This window comes from Dermacentor silvarum, chromosome 3, assembly GCF_013339745.2.
Source record: "Dermacentor silvarum isolate Dsil-2018 chromosome 3, BIME_Dsil_1.4, whole genome shotgun sequence".
NCBI classification, from domain to species: Eukaryota; Metazoa; Arthropoda; class Arachnida; order Ixodida; family Ixodidae; genus Dermacentor; species Dermacentor silvarum.
In genome coordinates this window covers 226260303-226275113 of record NC_051156.1, presented here as the reverse complement: position 1 = coordinate 226275113, position 14811 = coordinate 226260303, and the positions used below count along the sequence as shown (strand labels likewise).

Here is a 14811-nt window from a genome sequence, read left to right as displayed (position 1 = left end):
GAAATTATAGGGTTTTACAGTGTGCCTTCTGTTCAAAAACAGTCTGCTGCAAATAATAACATGATGGTAAATTTAGCTACACACTGTTGTCCACCGAATACCTAAGCAAATAACAATCTAGGTTTACTGCACAAGCACAAATGAAAAGAAAAAAATTTTTACAATTTTTGCGGCCACGTACAAGTACAATCAGTAAACCACTTTACTAGTCAAAAGGACTGAGCCATCCCCATAGCAGTCTAAACGCTCTTAAAAATGGCTAAAAGCTTCTTATTTCTCAAGGACTTCCTCCTCTCACCGCCTTATAAAAATGCCTAAGGATGCATCATTATGCCTTTTTGTGTTCTCTTGGCAGTTCCTGAAGTGAACGTGAAGAGAAAATATTTACTATTTTATCACTCATAACGCTATCAAAAGCCTCAAAAGCTTTGTGAGAGAGAGCAACAGCTCAGCCTCCATAACAGCAATGACAATAACTGTCCAAAAATTTTGACACAGGTCACTTGAATACTCGCTTACCTCCTTTCACAAACAGCACTGTCCTAATGTTATCTGTTCCCATGGCATTGCTTGCAGTACAAAAGTACTCTGCTTCATCAGATTTCCGAGCAGCAGGTATCCGGAAAACTCCATCGATGAATGTAGACTCTGGGTTGACCATACCATTGCGGCCTCCTGACCATTTAACAGTTGGCTCAGGGAAGCCGTCAGCTAGGCAACGGAACTCAACTGGCTGCCCAACATTAACCTCTTGGAAATGTGGCTCAATTCGTGCTCGTGGAGCTGATTTCTGGTCAAGCCCTGCAAAATAATATGTTAGCACGAGTCATGTGAGTACAAAAGAGGTGGCGGCGTACTCAGCTCAAGGAATGCAATGATGCTACCTCAGTGTGATTTCGCACAAGTGACATGCTATGTGGAACAATTTTGCACAAGCACAGTCAGTCCACCATTTCAACTCTGTGCAACTCCTGTTGAAAAATATGGGCCACATCCAACACTGTCCCTTATTTTATCATTGCTCCTTAAAGTCTTGCAACCATTAGCACCTCAGCCTCTCGGGAAGTTCTCTATGCCTCTTCATGGCCCCGACTATCACAAAATGCATGGTGCTGCCCAACCTTGCAAGCTTGTCATGCGGTCAAGGGTAGCATGCCAGTCGACTTGGTGCATAGTATAACCCCGGAATGAACAGAGGGGAAAAAAAAAAAAGTAGTGCAAGGGACCCGTGCCAGCATGAGTCCTGTGTGCTACTACTTCTCATGCTGCAACGTTTCACTGGTTTCCCGACAATTTATCTAAGCTTTCTTTATTATACATGGCGCCTGAATAATACTAGCTCAAGTCATGAAGCCTTTTCTCGAGAACTGCTATAACAAAGAAAAGCTTGTCCAGCGGGCAGCATTCATGATTACCATCAACAAGAAGAACGGCTTTGTCTTGGGCAACACTTGATACATCCGAACCGGTGCACACATACGTTCCATTGTCTTCAACACGAACATCTGGCACCGTCAATATTCCACTTGCTTCTGTGGCTCTTAGAGGCAAGCTACCAGATTCTTTGGTCCACACCAAAGAGAAAGGTGCCTGAAACAAAATGTAATAGTAGACAGTCACAGAAGGATACCAACAATGCTAAAAATATAACAAAAAGCTCTTCTTAGTTCAGCAGACTTTCCAAAGCCCTTTGTTTTCCTGGCATGTTTTTTTATGATAGGAAGTAGCAAATGTATGCTCAAAAATGGAGAACACTGAAGGAACCTTACCTTTGACTGTGAATATCCAGTGCAGCGTATTGTCACAGTCGACCCTACCGGAACTCTTTGAATTCGAGGTTGTTCTACCTGAACTCTCATAGACTGCCCACCGCCACCTAAAATAAAGTGGCACATTGTCATCATGGATTTGTGCTTCTTCAGACATGTATGAGTTAAATACCTGTTTCAGAACTTAAAACTTAATTGAAGGTTAACATCACACCACCTTTATTTTTTTTTTTTTTTTTTGCTGCACTGCTTACAGTCTTCCACCTTATTCAACACACTATAAACAGTTAGATACAAAGCAAATATCAGTCTACCACCCATGCATAACCATAGACACTGTGTGAACTAAGAGTGAAATACAGGTACAGCATAAGTGTACAGCCCCAATTTATAGCTACATGTGTTTTTACAGCCAATCAATATTCTGAAAAGTTTGTGGAAAATTGTGCATGAATGCTAGCTGCACCACTGTGTCACTGACCAAGTTAAAATGTTGTTTACCTTTCAAAGTGTGCCGACCTTCAATCACATGATTTCAAAGTAGAAAAATTTTTTTTTCTTCATATAACCGCTATCTTTCAAAATAAACACAAGCTCTTCTTGTTATTACATTTGTCTGGTGTGATGTGTCTATGATAAGATTGAAGTCGGTGCGAGACTGCCCTTTGGATCTAATTACAAGCAGTCCGGTTGGACAGAAAATTACTTGGTTTATCCTACTGTACACATAACCAAACTTGCATCAGAACCTCGGATGCCTGAACTTAGCTTTCCAGAAAACACATCATTTCTTAAGAAAAAAAGAAAAAAGAAGCAGGAAAAAAAAAAAAAGACTGCGTCATTATAAGATTTCACAGTGGCACAACAAATATTAGTATGCAAAGAAGGACCATTAGTGCCAACAGGACACAAGACTCGCAGGCATGTTAGTCGAGCTTTCTGCTTGGGTATCTTCGCACACTGATGCTGTCAAGTACAGAACCAAAAGCAATAACTCAAGCTGAAAATATTTTTTCAGTGCATTACATGTTTTTATATTCTAAGAAAAAATCTGTCAAGCTCTAAGTTGACAATTTTCAGAAGGCCCTTATTTGTTTTTTAGCTGACATATATAGATACAGTTATTATGGTGTCATTACACTATGTGAACACTAATGTGTATGAGCTGAAAGCTAACTGGCATGTGCAATGACATATGTATAAACATTGCATGATAGAAAAATAACTAGCATGTATGTTTCCTACTTTAAGGAGATTAAGTATTTTTTGAAAAGGGATATGTATGCTGGAATACCCTAACCATACACACTGTCAGTCTGCATGTCAACACATTATTTGTCAAGGAGTGATTGAAGTATCTTTTGACAGCACTTGGAAGTGAAAGTTCACAGCCCAATGTGTTTGCTGTCAAGAATTAAACAAATGAACATAATGTGGAAGTATACTACAGTAGACTTCCATTAATTCGACCGCGGTTAATTTGAATTTTTTTGTTGTTGTTGTTGTTTAATGATCCCGGCCGAAGGTCCCCATCGGCGCCCATGCATTTTTATGGGCCCAAACTTTCGTTATTTCAATCTTAAAATTGGCCTTCGCTGGATAATTGGAACTTGACCAGGGGACAGGGGAGCTTAGGGGATAGTGAATGCGTTGATCACACGTCATCTCAAACTGAAAACGCCTATTTTCGGCCTGCCATAGGAAGATTTTAAAGCAATAACCATAGCTCAGAATGTATGATTGCGGTATTTATCCGACTCTAACCCGCGCGCCTTTTCTAGAAAATCGGGCCGTAAAACCAAATACCAAAACTGCTTCACGGCGTTTGTATGCTTTACCGCACAACACATATGTATAGCGGCAAAGCTGACTTTAAAAAGCCGGCCGCCGTTGTGAAACTCATTTAGACCATTGCCTATTTTTCTTGCTGAAAAATCGGGAGCGCGTTAAAGTTCTATTTTGTTTAGGAGATTTAATAGAATTCCGCGTTAGTTATTTACGTTTACGTGAGTTTGATTCGGGGGCATGCGAGAATTGTGAAAATATTGCCAAATGAATCAGGCAGTGTGTTTTGGCGTTTTTTCTGCATCTTTTTAACTCGACAAACCGGATAACTCGATCAATTTTGTCGGTGCCGTCAGGGTCAAATTAATGGAAGTCGACTGTATTTCTACAGCAAATGAAAACAATTTCCCTACTAGTGCTATGACAAGCTTAAGTAGTCTTGTTATTAAATGAAAATTGATGGGAGCTGGTGTGGACATGAATATGCATAGCTAATTGATATCTTAACAAACCATAGAAGGCGTTTACTATAGATGAAACAAAAGTAATACTTCCAGATTCCTAGTGTACTTAAGCATGTCATGGCTAGAGTGCAGGATTTATCCCAATGGGATGCTTAGATTTCTTTCCTCTTGGAGGGAGCTTGCATTTAACCTGATCAATGCCGCACTATCTTGTTACTATCAAAAATAGCGATATAAGATAGAGCTTAGGAGAGCTTTATGTTTGATGCACCATTAAAATAATTGTCGTACTACTATCTTAAGCTCTTAAGCACAGCTAAAAGGAACACAGTTAAAAAGAAGTAAAATGTTGCATAATAAAATCAGCAGAGAATTAACTGAAGCCTTCAACATATTGTCGGAGGAATTGATAACGTGACAGCATGCTGACAGTCATGTTAACACAAAGGGAACTTCCCTTACAGAGAGAGCTTATAAACACAATGGTGCCAGGCATGAACCTGTGCGTGTTATGCACCATGAGCATTCTTTTCATCTTTTGCTCTTATTTCATCCAGTTTCCATGCCCACTGAAAAACATCCTTCTGTTGGTATCTTTATAATTGTTTGCATGAGATCTTATTTCAGGTGTGCTCGAGTCCTAGTAGAGCAACTATTGTCTTGACCAAGAGGGCGCTGTTTTGCTAGAATGTCAACACTCCATTTGGGAGCATATTATGTACATATCACATGCTGATAATAGAAATAGGATGATGCTAGCTATAGGCATGCATAACAGGGCAATGCAGCCTGCACCAGAGGAATGCAAATGACCCATTGCAGTAATGATTTCATGCCTTCCATAAATGGGTGGCACAAATGGGTGCACAAGTTGCACAGGGCCTTATGGGAACCTTTCCTTGCTGTTACAGCACTACGATACAAGTGAGTTCTGTTCCTTTCCTGCAGGTATATTGGCTCTTCGTATGAAACAAGAGCAAAACCCAAGCTTGAGGAAGTGGTAAGGTCAGTTCTGTCTCAGAGAGATGCCTCGTATGTTGCCATTAAATGCGATGAGAACTGCTGAATGCGACAAAGGCAGGCCTGCCCATGTTTTTACAGCCAGAAAGATGAGAAAGGAATCATCGTTGCCACAGCACAGCCGAAGGTATCAGCACGACGACACCACATAGCAGGAGAGACCACAACGAAGAAGAGGTGGGGAAGGAAGAGGAGGACATTTCGATGAAGCACAACCGGCGGCCATTACCCCATACATGGACGAATGCCACCTCTTGAAACGAGCGTGTGGGCCACACAGCTCTGCATGTGTATATCCCACTGTGCTCTGTCTTCAGTGCTGGCACCAACAGCCTGCTTATCTTGCTGGACACTGATTCGATGACCAAGCCAGACGACGCATTGATGGGAGTTGTGCCATGGATCCAATCGAACCGCATCGGCAGACGTGGCCCAGATACAGAGCATGTCAGGCTGGTACTTGCACCCAGCAATGCTTCCAGGTTCTTGGGAGTTATCGAGACTGTCGGCGGTGATGGTGCAGTAGTGCCTGGTTCGCGGGTGATGATGATGAAGGTGACAAAATGCAACTGTGCATAGGAAGTGACAGCGATAGCCATGCATATGCAATACTTAAGCAGCTTCATACAGTCTCATGGTTCCACAAACTTACCACACTGAGTGGTTAGTCACTGAAATGCATTTTTTACCACTGTTTTTGCATAGTGTTTGCTATCAACCCATGACATTTGCAATACTCTACTTCCCATAGCTTGCCTGAAATAGTATATACTACTTCAATTGGTTCGCCTTTGCAGCAGAAGCTTAGGAATAGCTTGGCTAATCGTTCTAACATAAAAGAGTATGGCTAGTTACCTCCCGAAGGTTCACAGCGACCTCCCAGCTGAAGAGGGTTGCCACTGTAGCCAGGTGAGCATCTGTAAAAGCATTTCATCGGCTATGATGCCATACATAACAGAACAGTTTACCATGCCAGCAATCCACTAGGAAGCCTGAATTTGCTTATAACCAGTGTGCACGACCTTGCACTGAGATCTGGAATACAGTGCTAAAACACAGTTGGAGAGCATATCTCTCAGTTGCGAGCTGCCTTCTTGACCTACAAGAGCATTCAATTATAGTTTTCATGAATTATTCATGCATTCACGAATAATTAACAAAATCATCAAAAATGTAATTCATGAATCAATCATGAATAACCAACTAGCCCGAATTTCAGCTCTAGTGCAGTGTAGTTTTCATTTTCAGCAAAAATTTTGTGGCTGATAACACAATGACAAAACAAAGAGGAAGTATACACAGTACAGCTTACATTTAATGACATTCACAAAACTGAATGATATGACCATTATTACAAATCTGTAATATCTGTAATCTGATCTATATCTGTATCTGTAATCTGTAAATCTGATATAAATCATTACATCCAAACTGGTACAAGATAAAGTCCTCCAAATTTCATGTACACTCAAGTAAAACCAAATATTTTCCTTATAATAAAGCTTGTCATCAACACAGCAAACTTTTTTGCTGTGTTAAAGGAACGTTAAAGGCATGTACTATAGCTACATGAATTATAGATTATGTTGCCAAGAATCTACAAAGTTGTTCTATACCAAGATGTGACATATCGACTAAAGAATCTCCCCCAAAAAATCTCTACTAAAACTGACACTTCCCTTGAGTTCAGCAGGGCATCCAAGCAATCTGGTGAAGGTAAGTCATTCATTTTAGAAACTGTAGCTGGACCTAACGTTGGCCTTCAGTGCTTCTTTATATCTAAGTTCATAGTGTCTGTGCATACCTCAGAATGCAGTAGTTGAACAAGTGTTGTTCTCCAGTAATGAAGAAAATATGCCATAGAAATTTAGTTGAAAATATCATCTTTGAATACATATAACATAAATATTTAATACATATAACATGACCACAAATTTCATGCATGAATGACCTTCACGTGATGTCAAAAATTAAAAAATGCATCATGTGTCACGATCATAATGTAATCTGACCCTGTGTGCAGCGATTACAGGTGACGGTAACGAAAATGACATATGCAGACTTGTAAGACGAGTGCCTGCGGTTGTTCATTCACTTTATAAACAATTACTCTTTAGGTTTTCTTAACTGTCCCTATAAGCACTGTGCCCTAATGAAGAAGGTGAGTCACTTTGCCAGCCTCATTCTATTACAGTCACTGCACAACAATGCATCACTTGGCATCATGGGTATGGGTAAAGTTTACTAATAGGATATCACATAACATTGATTTAAAACAGCGGAATGCAAAAGGTGCCCATATGAATGGGACAAAAATGATAAGTTTGACAGAGTGTTCATAGTTCATCATCATTATTATTATATTTTGTCCCATGCCTGCAGATGCTCCCTGCATTTTAATTTCAGTTGGTTTGCTTCTATTGCCTGCACACTTTGTGGTACAGCCCAGCACAATGAACAAAAACTTTCAAGTTCAAAATAAGACATGCATGTCAATATAAATTATGCATGTCAGAGTTATGCTCGTATACATGCCCTCAACAATCAGCCACCTGACTTGTATGCCATTTCCGTGCTCGCCCCTCATGCAATGTTTTCATCACAAGACATTTTAGGTGAAATTATCAATTCTGTGGAAGCCTATAAAGTAGGAGAAGTTTCATAAAAGAGAAATCCGCCCAACAAGAGCACCAGAAAGCAGAAAATGGTTTGTTCTCTTTGTTTCTTCGTGCTACTCTTGGATGAATGACAACTTTCCTTTCATTCTAAAATATGTACACCATTCTGCAATAAATGGAGTTTGAGAAAAATGCTGTGTGTGTGTGTAGCCCAGTTTTTATGTAAACACTGTGGAAATTTTGGGCTGCACGAAATAGCCACAGCAACTTATGAAATGCCTGTAGGCACCTATCTGAAGTGATTAAAAGCCACTCTCAGGATCACTGATTCAGAAGATCTGACAACCTAAGTTTAATATAAGGTTCCAATTTTCCAGCAAGGACCCTTTTGATCCATGCACAAGAGATCTGCTGGCTGCATTGCAGCACTTGGGCATTTGCGTGAGACCTCAGTTCTAAAACACGGTAAACATGCACTGTGGTAACTTACTGTTCACAGTTCCGTCCCGTGTAGCCAGGTGGGCAGGCATTGCAAGTTGGCTTGTTGTCAGTGTCCAAAAAGCAAGTTGGAGAAAACCTGAATAAAAAATTTTCTAAGACTCGAAAGCAATCGAGACTTCAGCAAGGTAGACGCTACATGTTCTTTCAAGTTTTGTTCTGTAACAGGCAGAACAAAATGAAAAAAAAAAAAAATCTAGACCTGAGCCTGTGTTCATGCTTATAGCGTCATACCGGATGAAACAATCACTTTATTTCCGATTCTGTGCAATCATGCCCTGGAAACTAAAGGCACAGTGCTCCAGTGCGCTGTACTGCAGAACTGCAGTTGCCATCTTCTCTTTAATTGCGTCTTTTTCAGAATATTTTCAGTGCTTCTAGGCAGCTTAATGTGCAAAAAATTTGGCAAAGATCTTCCCTGGCAGAATGCATCAGTAATACAATATCTGCCTGTCCTGTGAACAGTTATCAGTTTCCATTCAGTTTACTGTCCTTAAAGAACCCCGGAGGGGGTATTATACAAGGGGTAGGTTTTACATACAGTATTCTACATTATATTGTCGACATTCATGACCCTGTTAAGTTTTGTCATGAAGTAACACCATTTTTTTATGACCAGTTGCTTTCATTGTTAATGTTCTCTTAAGTATGTGCACACTTCTTGCTAACTTCTGTATTTGGCAGTGTCGGGAGATGTACATTACTTTTGTATAATTTGACATTGTTAAATGATGTACCCTTACTATGTGTACGTAACCATCTATTCAAATAGTTTGTATCGCATTCTGCTAACTATTATGTAACATAACTTTGTTTTATGTACCTTAGCATACAACTTATATACTTGTTATCTCTTTCTATTCGTTGTAATGCTTCCACTTATGAAGATATATATTGTATAATCCACCCCTCACGCAATACTCCTGCTGGAGCCTGTGAGACCTTTTGAATGAATGAATGAATGAATGAATGAATGAATGAATGAATGAATGAATGAATGAATGAATAAATAAATAAATAATAAATAAATAAATAAATAAATAAATAAATAAATAAATAAATAAATAAACATCATTAACCATAGCCAAAGTGATCAGCCACACACACTGCTAGAATGAGGATGAGCAGTTTGGGCAAGCGGGCGTGTGATTTTCTGCGAATGACTGGAGCGGTGAAGGATACACGCTTCTAGTACAATGTAGGGTGCATGATGAAGAGCGTTGCAAAAGAGCTTGTGATAGAGCTCAAGACTAGCAATACATTAGCGATTAGATAAAGGTTAACTCAGGTTCTGCTTTCAGTGCAGTAACGCCAAGATTCCATGAATAGGGAGAATAAATGAACCCATAAGCATGGCTTCGAACAGATTTAAGTAAGTTGATGAGATATGCTTGATCTTTGATCAAATATTTTTCATCATGATAACTTTCATCAAATGCACTTCTCACCAATATTAGTTATGCACCCCCTCCCCCTTTACACACAGAACTAAAATATCTCATAATGAATCCCTAATAGCTATTCGCCATAAAAGCTTCCCATTGGCAATTTCAAAAAAGTGGTGAAGCAGTCTAGCTGATTTGGCCTAGTGAAGTCAAATTTGTTCTGGCCTACATTTCAAATGAACAGTTCGCTTTACTTTCTGGTACAAAACTATACTTAAATTTATTCAATCTACTGGCAGTAATGCAATTATATTGTATCATTTGGTGAACTAATTGACAACCAAGAAATTATCAATTCCTTACTGGTTAGATGGCATTGTGTGCGGGCATGGGCATGGCTTACAGTCCTCAGGTGTGCCCCTAGTTGCATCACCATAGAAACCGTCAGCACACCTCTGGCAGTAATCTCCGACAGTGTTGTGCCTACACCTCTGGAAGCACAAGGGAAAAGCAAATCTATCCAGTTTAATTAACATACAGACAAAAGTAATCACATCTACACAACCTGAAGCAACACAATGGCAGTAATGGCACTCTAAAAATAGAAAACTTACAACGCAGTTTCCAGTTGCTGCATCACAAGACTCTGAATGGCCATTGCAGCGGCACCGTGTGCATCTTCCAAGGCCAGGGCCACTGACGTCCCTGATGTAGCCTGGTGCACATTCCTTAATTCAAGGTGAAAATGGAAATGAAATGTGTAAATGACATACTTCATAACTTTTCACAAATATATTTACAGAATCCAAGCCCAGAAATTTTATGCCATGTTAATGGCATAAAATTATCTTATCTCTGTGACTGCTTAAACAATAGGAGACTGCAAATATAATGCTCAACTTCTCAGATCAAGAGTATTCTTATATTTATATAACTCCAAAGAGAAAGTGAAAAATGGAAGGAGAAAACAGGACTTGCAAAGAGTAACATCATTTCACACGCACACTATCCTAATTTGGTAGTTATAATGCTAGGCTTGTTCTTTCAGTTTGTACTTTTTTTTTGCGCAGTTACTTCAAGGCCACTGTTCTGCAAGTTCTAAATAACCAAAGGAATAGTAGTTTTAATTAAAAGGTTCTTGTTTATGACTGAAAGCATTAGGCTTTCTGTGCTAAAGCTAGAGAAAAAGTTATATATATCCATGTAAAATTTTCAATGTTCTTTAAAATCATAGTGCAACAAGCAGTTTGTCAAGTGACATATTCCCTACATCCTCATCTAATCTGAGCAATTAATTGCTAGTGTTTTCTTAATCAGTTGTGTGATGGCTCTGACCAGCAGAGAACTCGAATGACAGTAACCTAAGCAGCGGCTTCAATTCAGGGACATAAAAAATATTAAACCACACTAAGTAGATGAATTACATTTCTGAAAAAGCAGGTAGGTTACATCATGTAACAACAGAGGTACAGTATTTTAGTAGAATAGGAAACTTATGAAGTACAAGTGGCAACAACATGTTTAAGTTTCCACTAGCTATTGTGATGTTATAGATTGCAACATTATACCTGATTATATATTTAGAAATATAATTAAGATGTATTACAGAAACTTACAGCAAACTGAAACTGTATTTGTGAGAATTTTTATGCAATAAAATTATGTTCAAAAACAAAATTTAAAAAATGTCGGCTTGAGCAGTTGGCATTGGAGCTTTACTGCATAATGAGTGACAGGTTCAAAATGCAGGAGCAAGTGCCTTTGCGAGGAAACATCTTACATACAGCAGTTGGATCACTGTGTCCAATTTTCCCTCTTCTTTTGAATCTATAACGCAGCCTTTGACTTGCTCATGCAGTGTGGTGTCCCGAAACTTTTCACCCTGCTAGGGGAGCTCTCTGCTTGCAAAGGATGAGTGGTACCCATGCTTTAACCACGACGAGCTCAGTTAGGCCATTCAGTCTTTCTTGGTGCATAATATACTTAAATTTCTCCAATCTACTAGCAGTAATGCAATTATATTGTCATTTGGTTAACTAATTGACAACCAAGAAATTATTAACTCTTTACTGGTTAATTCCACCCTTTCTCCTCGTCTGATGCAAGCTGCTGCACTAAGAACTAGGGAGATACTGGGAAAGGAAGTTCTTTTGGCAGGTAGTAAAAAAAAAATTCCTCTTCTAATCCATTTTCAAACTGTTCATTTGCTCTGTGAGCTGCCTTCTTAGTCCCTGTATACACGTGCCAATCTTGGCTGATCAAGGGTGTGGTGCATAAACACGATGTGCTTATTGTTGATATAACTCTGAGGCACGTCCTCTTCATGCTGGTGCTATCCGTAAGGCAACTCTTTCTTGAAGTGCACATTGACGAATGGAGATGTAGCGCACTTCCTGTGGAGGAATGCAATGCTTCTCTTGTTTTCTAATCTTTCCTGCCCTTTCCTGTGCAGAGCAGCCAACCGGACACTTCACCTAGTTAACCTCTATGCCTTTCACCTCTTATTTTCCTTCCTTCCTTCCTTCCTTCCTTCTCAACTTGTCCCTAACCATAGCTCCACTACTCACTCACTCTATAGCAGGACACTGCTCTCACCTCACAGGAGAGACCATTGTATCCAGGAGGACAGATGCACTGTTCCACCTCAATGGCCACGGCATGGCCTGCGGATCGCAGAGGAACGGCTGTTGAGAGTGAGACATCACTCAGGCTGGAGCTGTGCATGCGTGAGTTGAAGGATGCCCGGATCAGCAGGACTTCCACATTGGCCAGCACCTTCATTATGTCCTCTCGGGTGGCTACTGTGGGGCCACGAGAATCCACTCGCTGCCACTTATCCTGCATATGTGGAAGCATTGGTTTGTTGACAACAGCATGTTCTTTTAGAATATACCAGAGAAAAACATGCAAATCTAGAATCAGGAAAACATGATACTGATCAACAGAAAAATATGAACAAAATATACAGAAGTGTATCATGAGCCCTGTGCTCATAAGATTTCAGAAGTAGGTCAAATTCCCTTAAGTGACTCTTTGTGTGTTGTCACAGCAGAGCAATAAGGTTAACTATCTATACAGTTTGTGATACACTGCTTCACTGCTTTTTGGCACTGACACCTATTGTTTTTCTCTGTTAAGATTATGCATTCTATATTCAGTGGAACCCCGCTATACTGAATTTAGGTTCTGAGGGTTTACGTGCCAGAACTGCAATCCGATTATGAGGCATGCCATAGTGGGTGACTCTGGATTAAGTTTGACCACCTGAGGTTCTACCTGAGCATTTTGGCATTGTGCCCACTTAAAAACGCGACTGCCACAGCTCGGATCGAACATGTGACTTAGAGCTCAGCATTGCAATGCCATAGACACTGGGGTCACATTACAGTGAATACACATAATAAGGAAAATATGGCTACGCTGAAGACCAATGCTAGTCCTGATTAAATTCGTGTAGACATCTATGTATTCCTTTTTTTCTGGTATAATAAAGATCGTGTAAATTTGATCATTGAAATCTTGCCACCGAACACATTCCCTATACTCACAGAAAACTTTCTGTGGCAATGAAGGGAAAGCTACAGAGTAGTAGTTGTGCTAGTCTGTTCTATTAGGAGAAGCGAAAAAGGAGGTCGGAAATGAAGGGTCGCAGTAATCAATCAATCAATCAATCAATCAATCAATCATTTTAGCATCAATGAAAATCAATGACACTTGGTGGGCAAGTACTCCTGAAAAAAGTCCCACATTGTCGCGAAGCATCAGTTTAAGCTGGGGAACAGAAAACATAAACATTTTAATTACAAAAGCAAAATAATGATAAAAATACATGCTCAAGTGTTACCAATGTGAAACCATCACACGTGGAAGCTATGCTGATTCAATATCTGCTCCAGGAAACCAAGAGCTAGGCCGGAATACGTGGCACAGTAACACATGTGCAGAAGCCCTGACCTTGCAGCTTTCCCTTCTGTTGCCACAGAAAGTTGTCTGCGAGTATATATAGCAAGTGCCTTGCATTGACTCACTCTCAGGTAGCCATCATGAAGAAGTTTCAGCAAGTGACACTGAAAAGACATGCTGAAACCACAATGCAAACTCCTTTCAAAGGGAGCCATGCAAGGACACAGAATGCCCAGGTATTGCTAATACTGCAACATGCAAACCTTGCTCCACAATACAAAACCATGCTCACCTCTCTTAAAGTTATTTCAAAGGTTCTTGTCTCAGAGGGTGGGAGAGGAGGAATGTTTACGTAGAATATGGTGACTCCGTTTCCCTGAAATGTAAAGGAATGTTATCAATAAACATGTGAATACAAGCAGTGATATCTTTGATAGTATTCAGGTTGACATACACAAGAAAATAGCTTACAGTGATCTGAACATCAGCATCGCTGTAGGTTTCTCCATCACTGTCTGCTGTGAATCGTTGGGTGTAGCGAAGCACTCCTCCATAAGATGCAAGCTGCAGGGCAAAAAATTTTAAAAATAAAAAGTTTATACCAGACAACATGAGCCACACCATGAGAAGGCATCAACGGGTTACCTTGTTGCCTAAGAACTGTGCTGGAAGCGACCAAAACAGGGTCTCTTTTTCAGTGGGATCACGTGGGAACGCTGAGTAGCTGACTTCATTGTTTGATGGGTTCACAACGATAGTCTCCGTGACAATGTTAGAATGGTACCGGTTAGACAGCTGGAAATTGTGGGCATATGGGTCTCTCAAGTCTTGCAAGAGCATCTTGATCTGTAAGCAGGAGAGAGGGAATCATTTCAGTTTCCTTCATTAGTAGTAGATCGGTCAGCAACATGCCAGAAAGAAAGTGGTTTTGATATAAGAACATAACTTATTCATTACCAAGTACCTTGACCACTGACGCATATTTCTTGTGCACTAGGAAGTGTGCTGCACTTGGGCGAGTTGGGCGAGTGTAATTCATATTGACACGCATGCTTCTTTATCTTTCTTTGGTCACCGCTTTTCACCGGCTAAAAAAATGTTAGACGTTACCACTCAGCGCAAGACACGCCTGCATGTATCAGAAGTTTCTCGAACGTTATCGATTGTTCTATCCTCGGCTGTTGTCACCAAACCTTTTGTAATCTGATTGTATACGCGACGTGAATTGTGTAGTACTTTTTGGAAGCCACGCAGCCACCAGCAATTACACTGGAACCTTGAACGAGTCACGTGTGTAAAAGTCGACGCATTTGACCCGCAAATCAGATTTTCGGCGATCGCCAACCTTGCTTGCCACTATCGTTGTACT

The 14811-nt window shown here is 40.2% G+C and overlaps 1 protein-coding gene across 41 annotated transcripts in view; it reads right to left on the bottom strand.

The window, feature by feature from the left end:
- The window catches only part of LOC119446815 (basement membrane-specific heparan sulfate proteoglycan core protein), a 436128-nt gene that overhangs the window by 93643 nt on the left and 327674 nt on the right, over positions 1–14811 (bottom strand). For 39 of the 41 annotated variants that reach the window (XM_049664395.1, XM_049664396.1, XM_049664398.1 and 36 more), the window contains 12 exons: positions 14088–14288; positions 13914–14006; positions 13735–13818; positions 12135–12377; positions 10154–10267; positions 9903–10030; positions 8147–8233; positions 5894–5955; positions 5268–5567; positions 1770–1876; positions 1416–1590; positions 520–801 (listed from right to left, as the gene is read on the bottom strand). In XM_049664395.1, the coding sequence (XP_049520352.1) occupies positions 520–801; positions 1416–1590; positions 1770–1876; positions 5268–5567; positions 5894–5955; positions 8147–8233; positions 9903–10030; positions 10154–10267; positions 12135–12377; positions 13735–13818; positions 13914–14006; positions 14088–14288 (1876 nt within the window). The remainder of the gene's footprint in view (positions 1–519; positions 802–1415; positions 1591–1769; positions 1877–5267; positions 5568–5893; positions 5956–8146; positions 8234–9902; positions 10031–10153; positions 10268–12134; positions 12378–13734; positions 13819–13913; positions 14007–14087; positions 14289–14811) is intronic. The other 2 variants (XM_049664417.1, XM_049664425.1) reach the window with 1 other exon arrangement.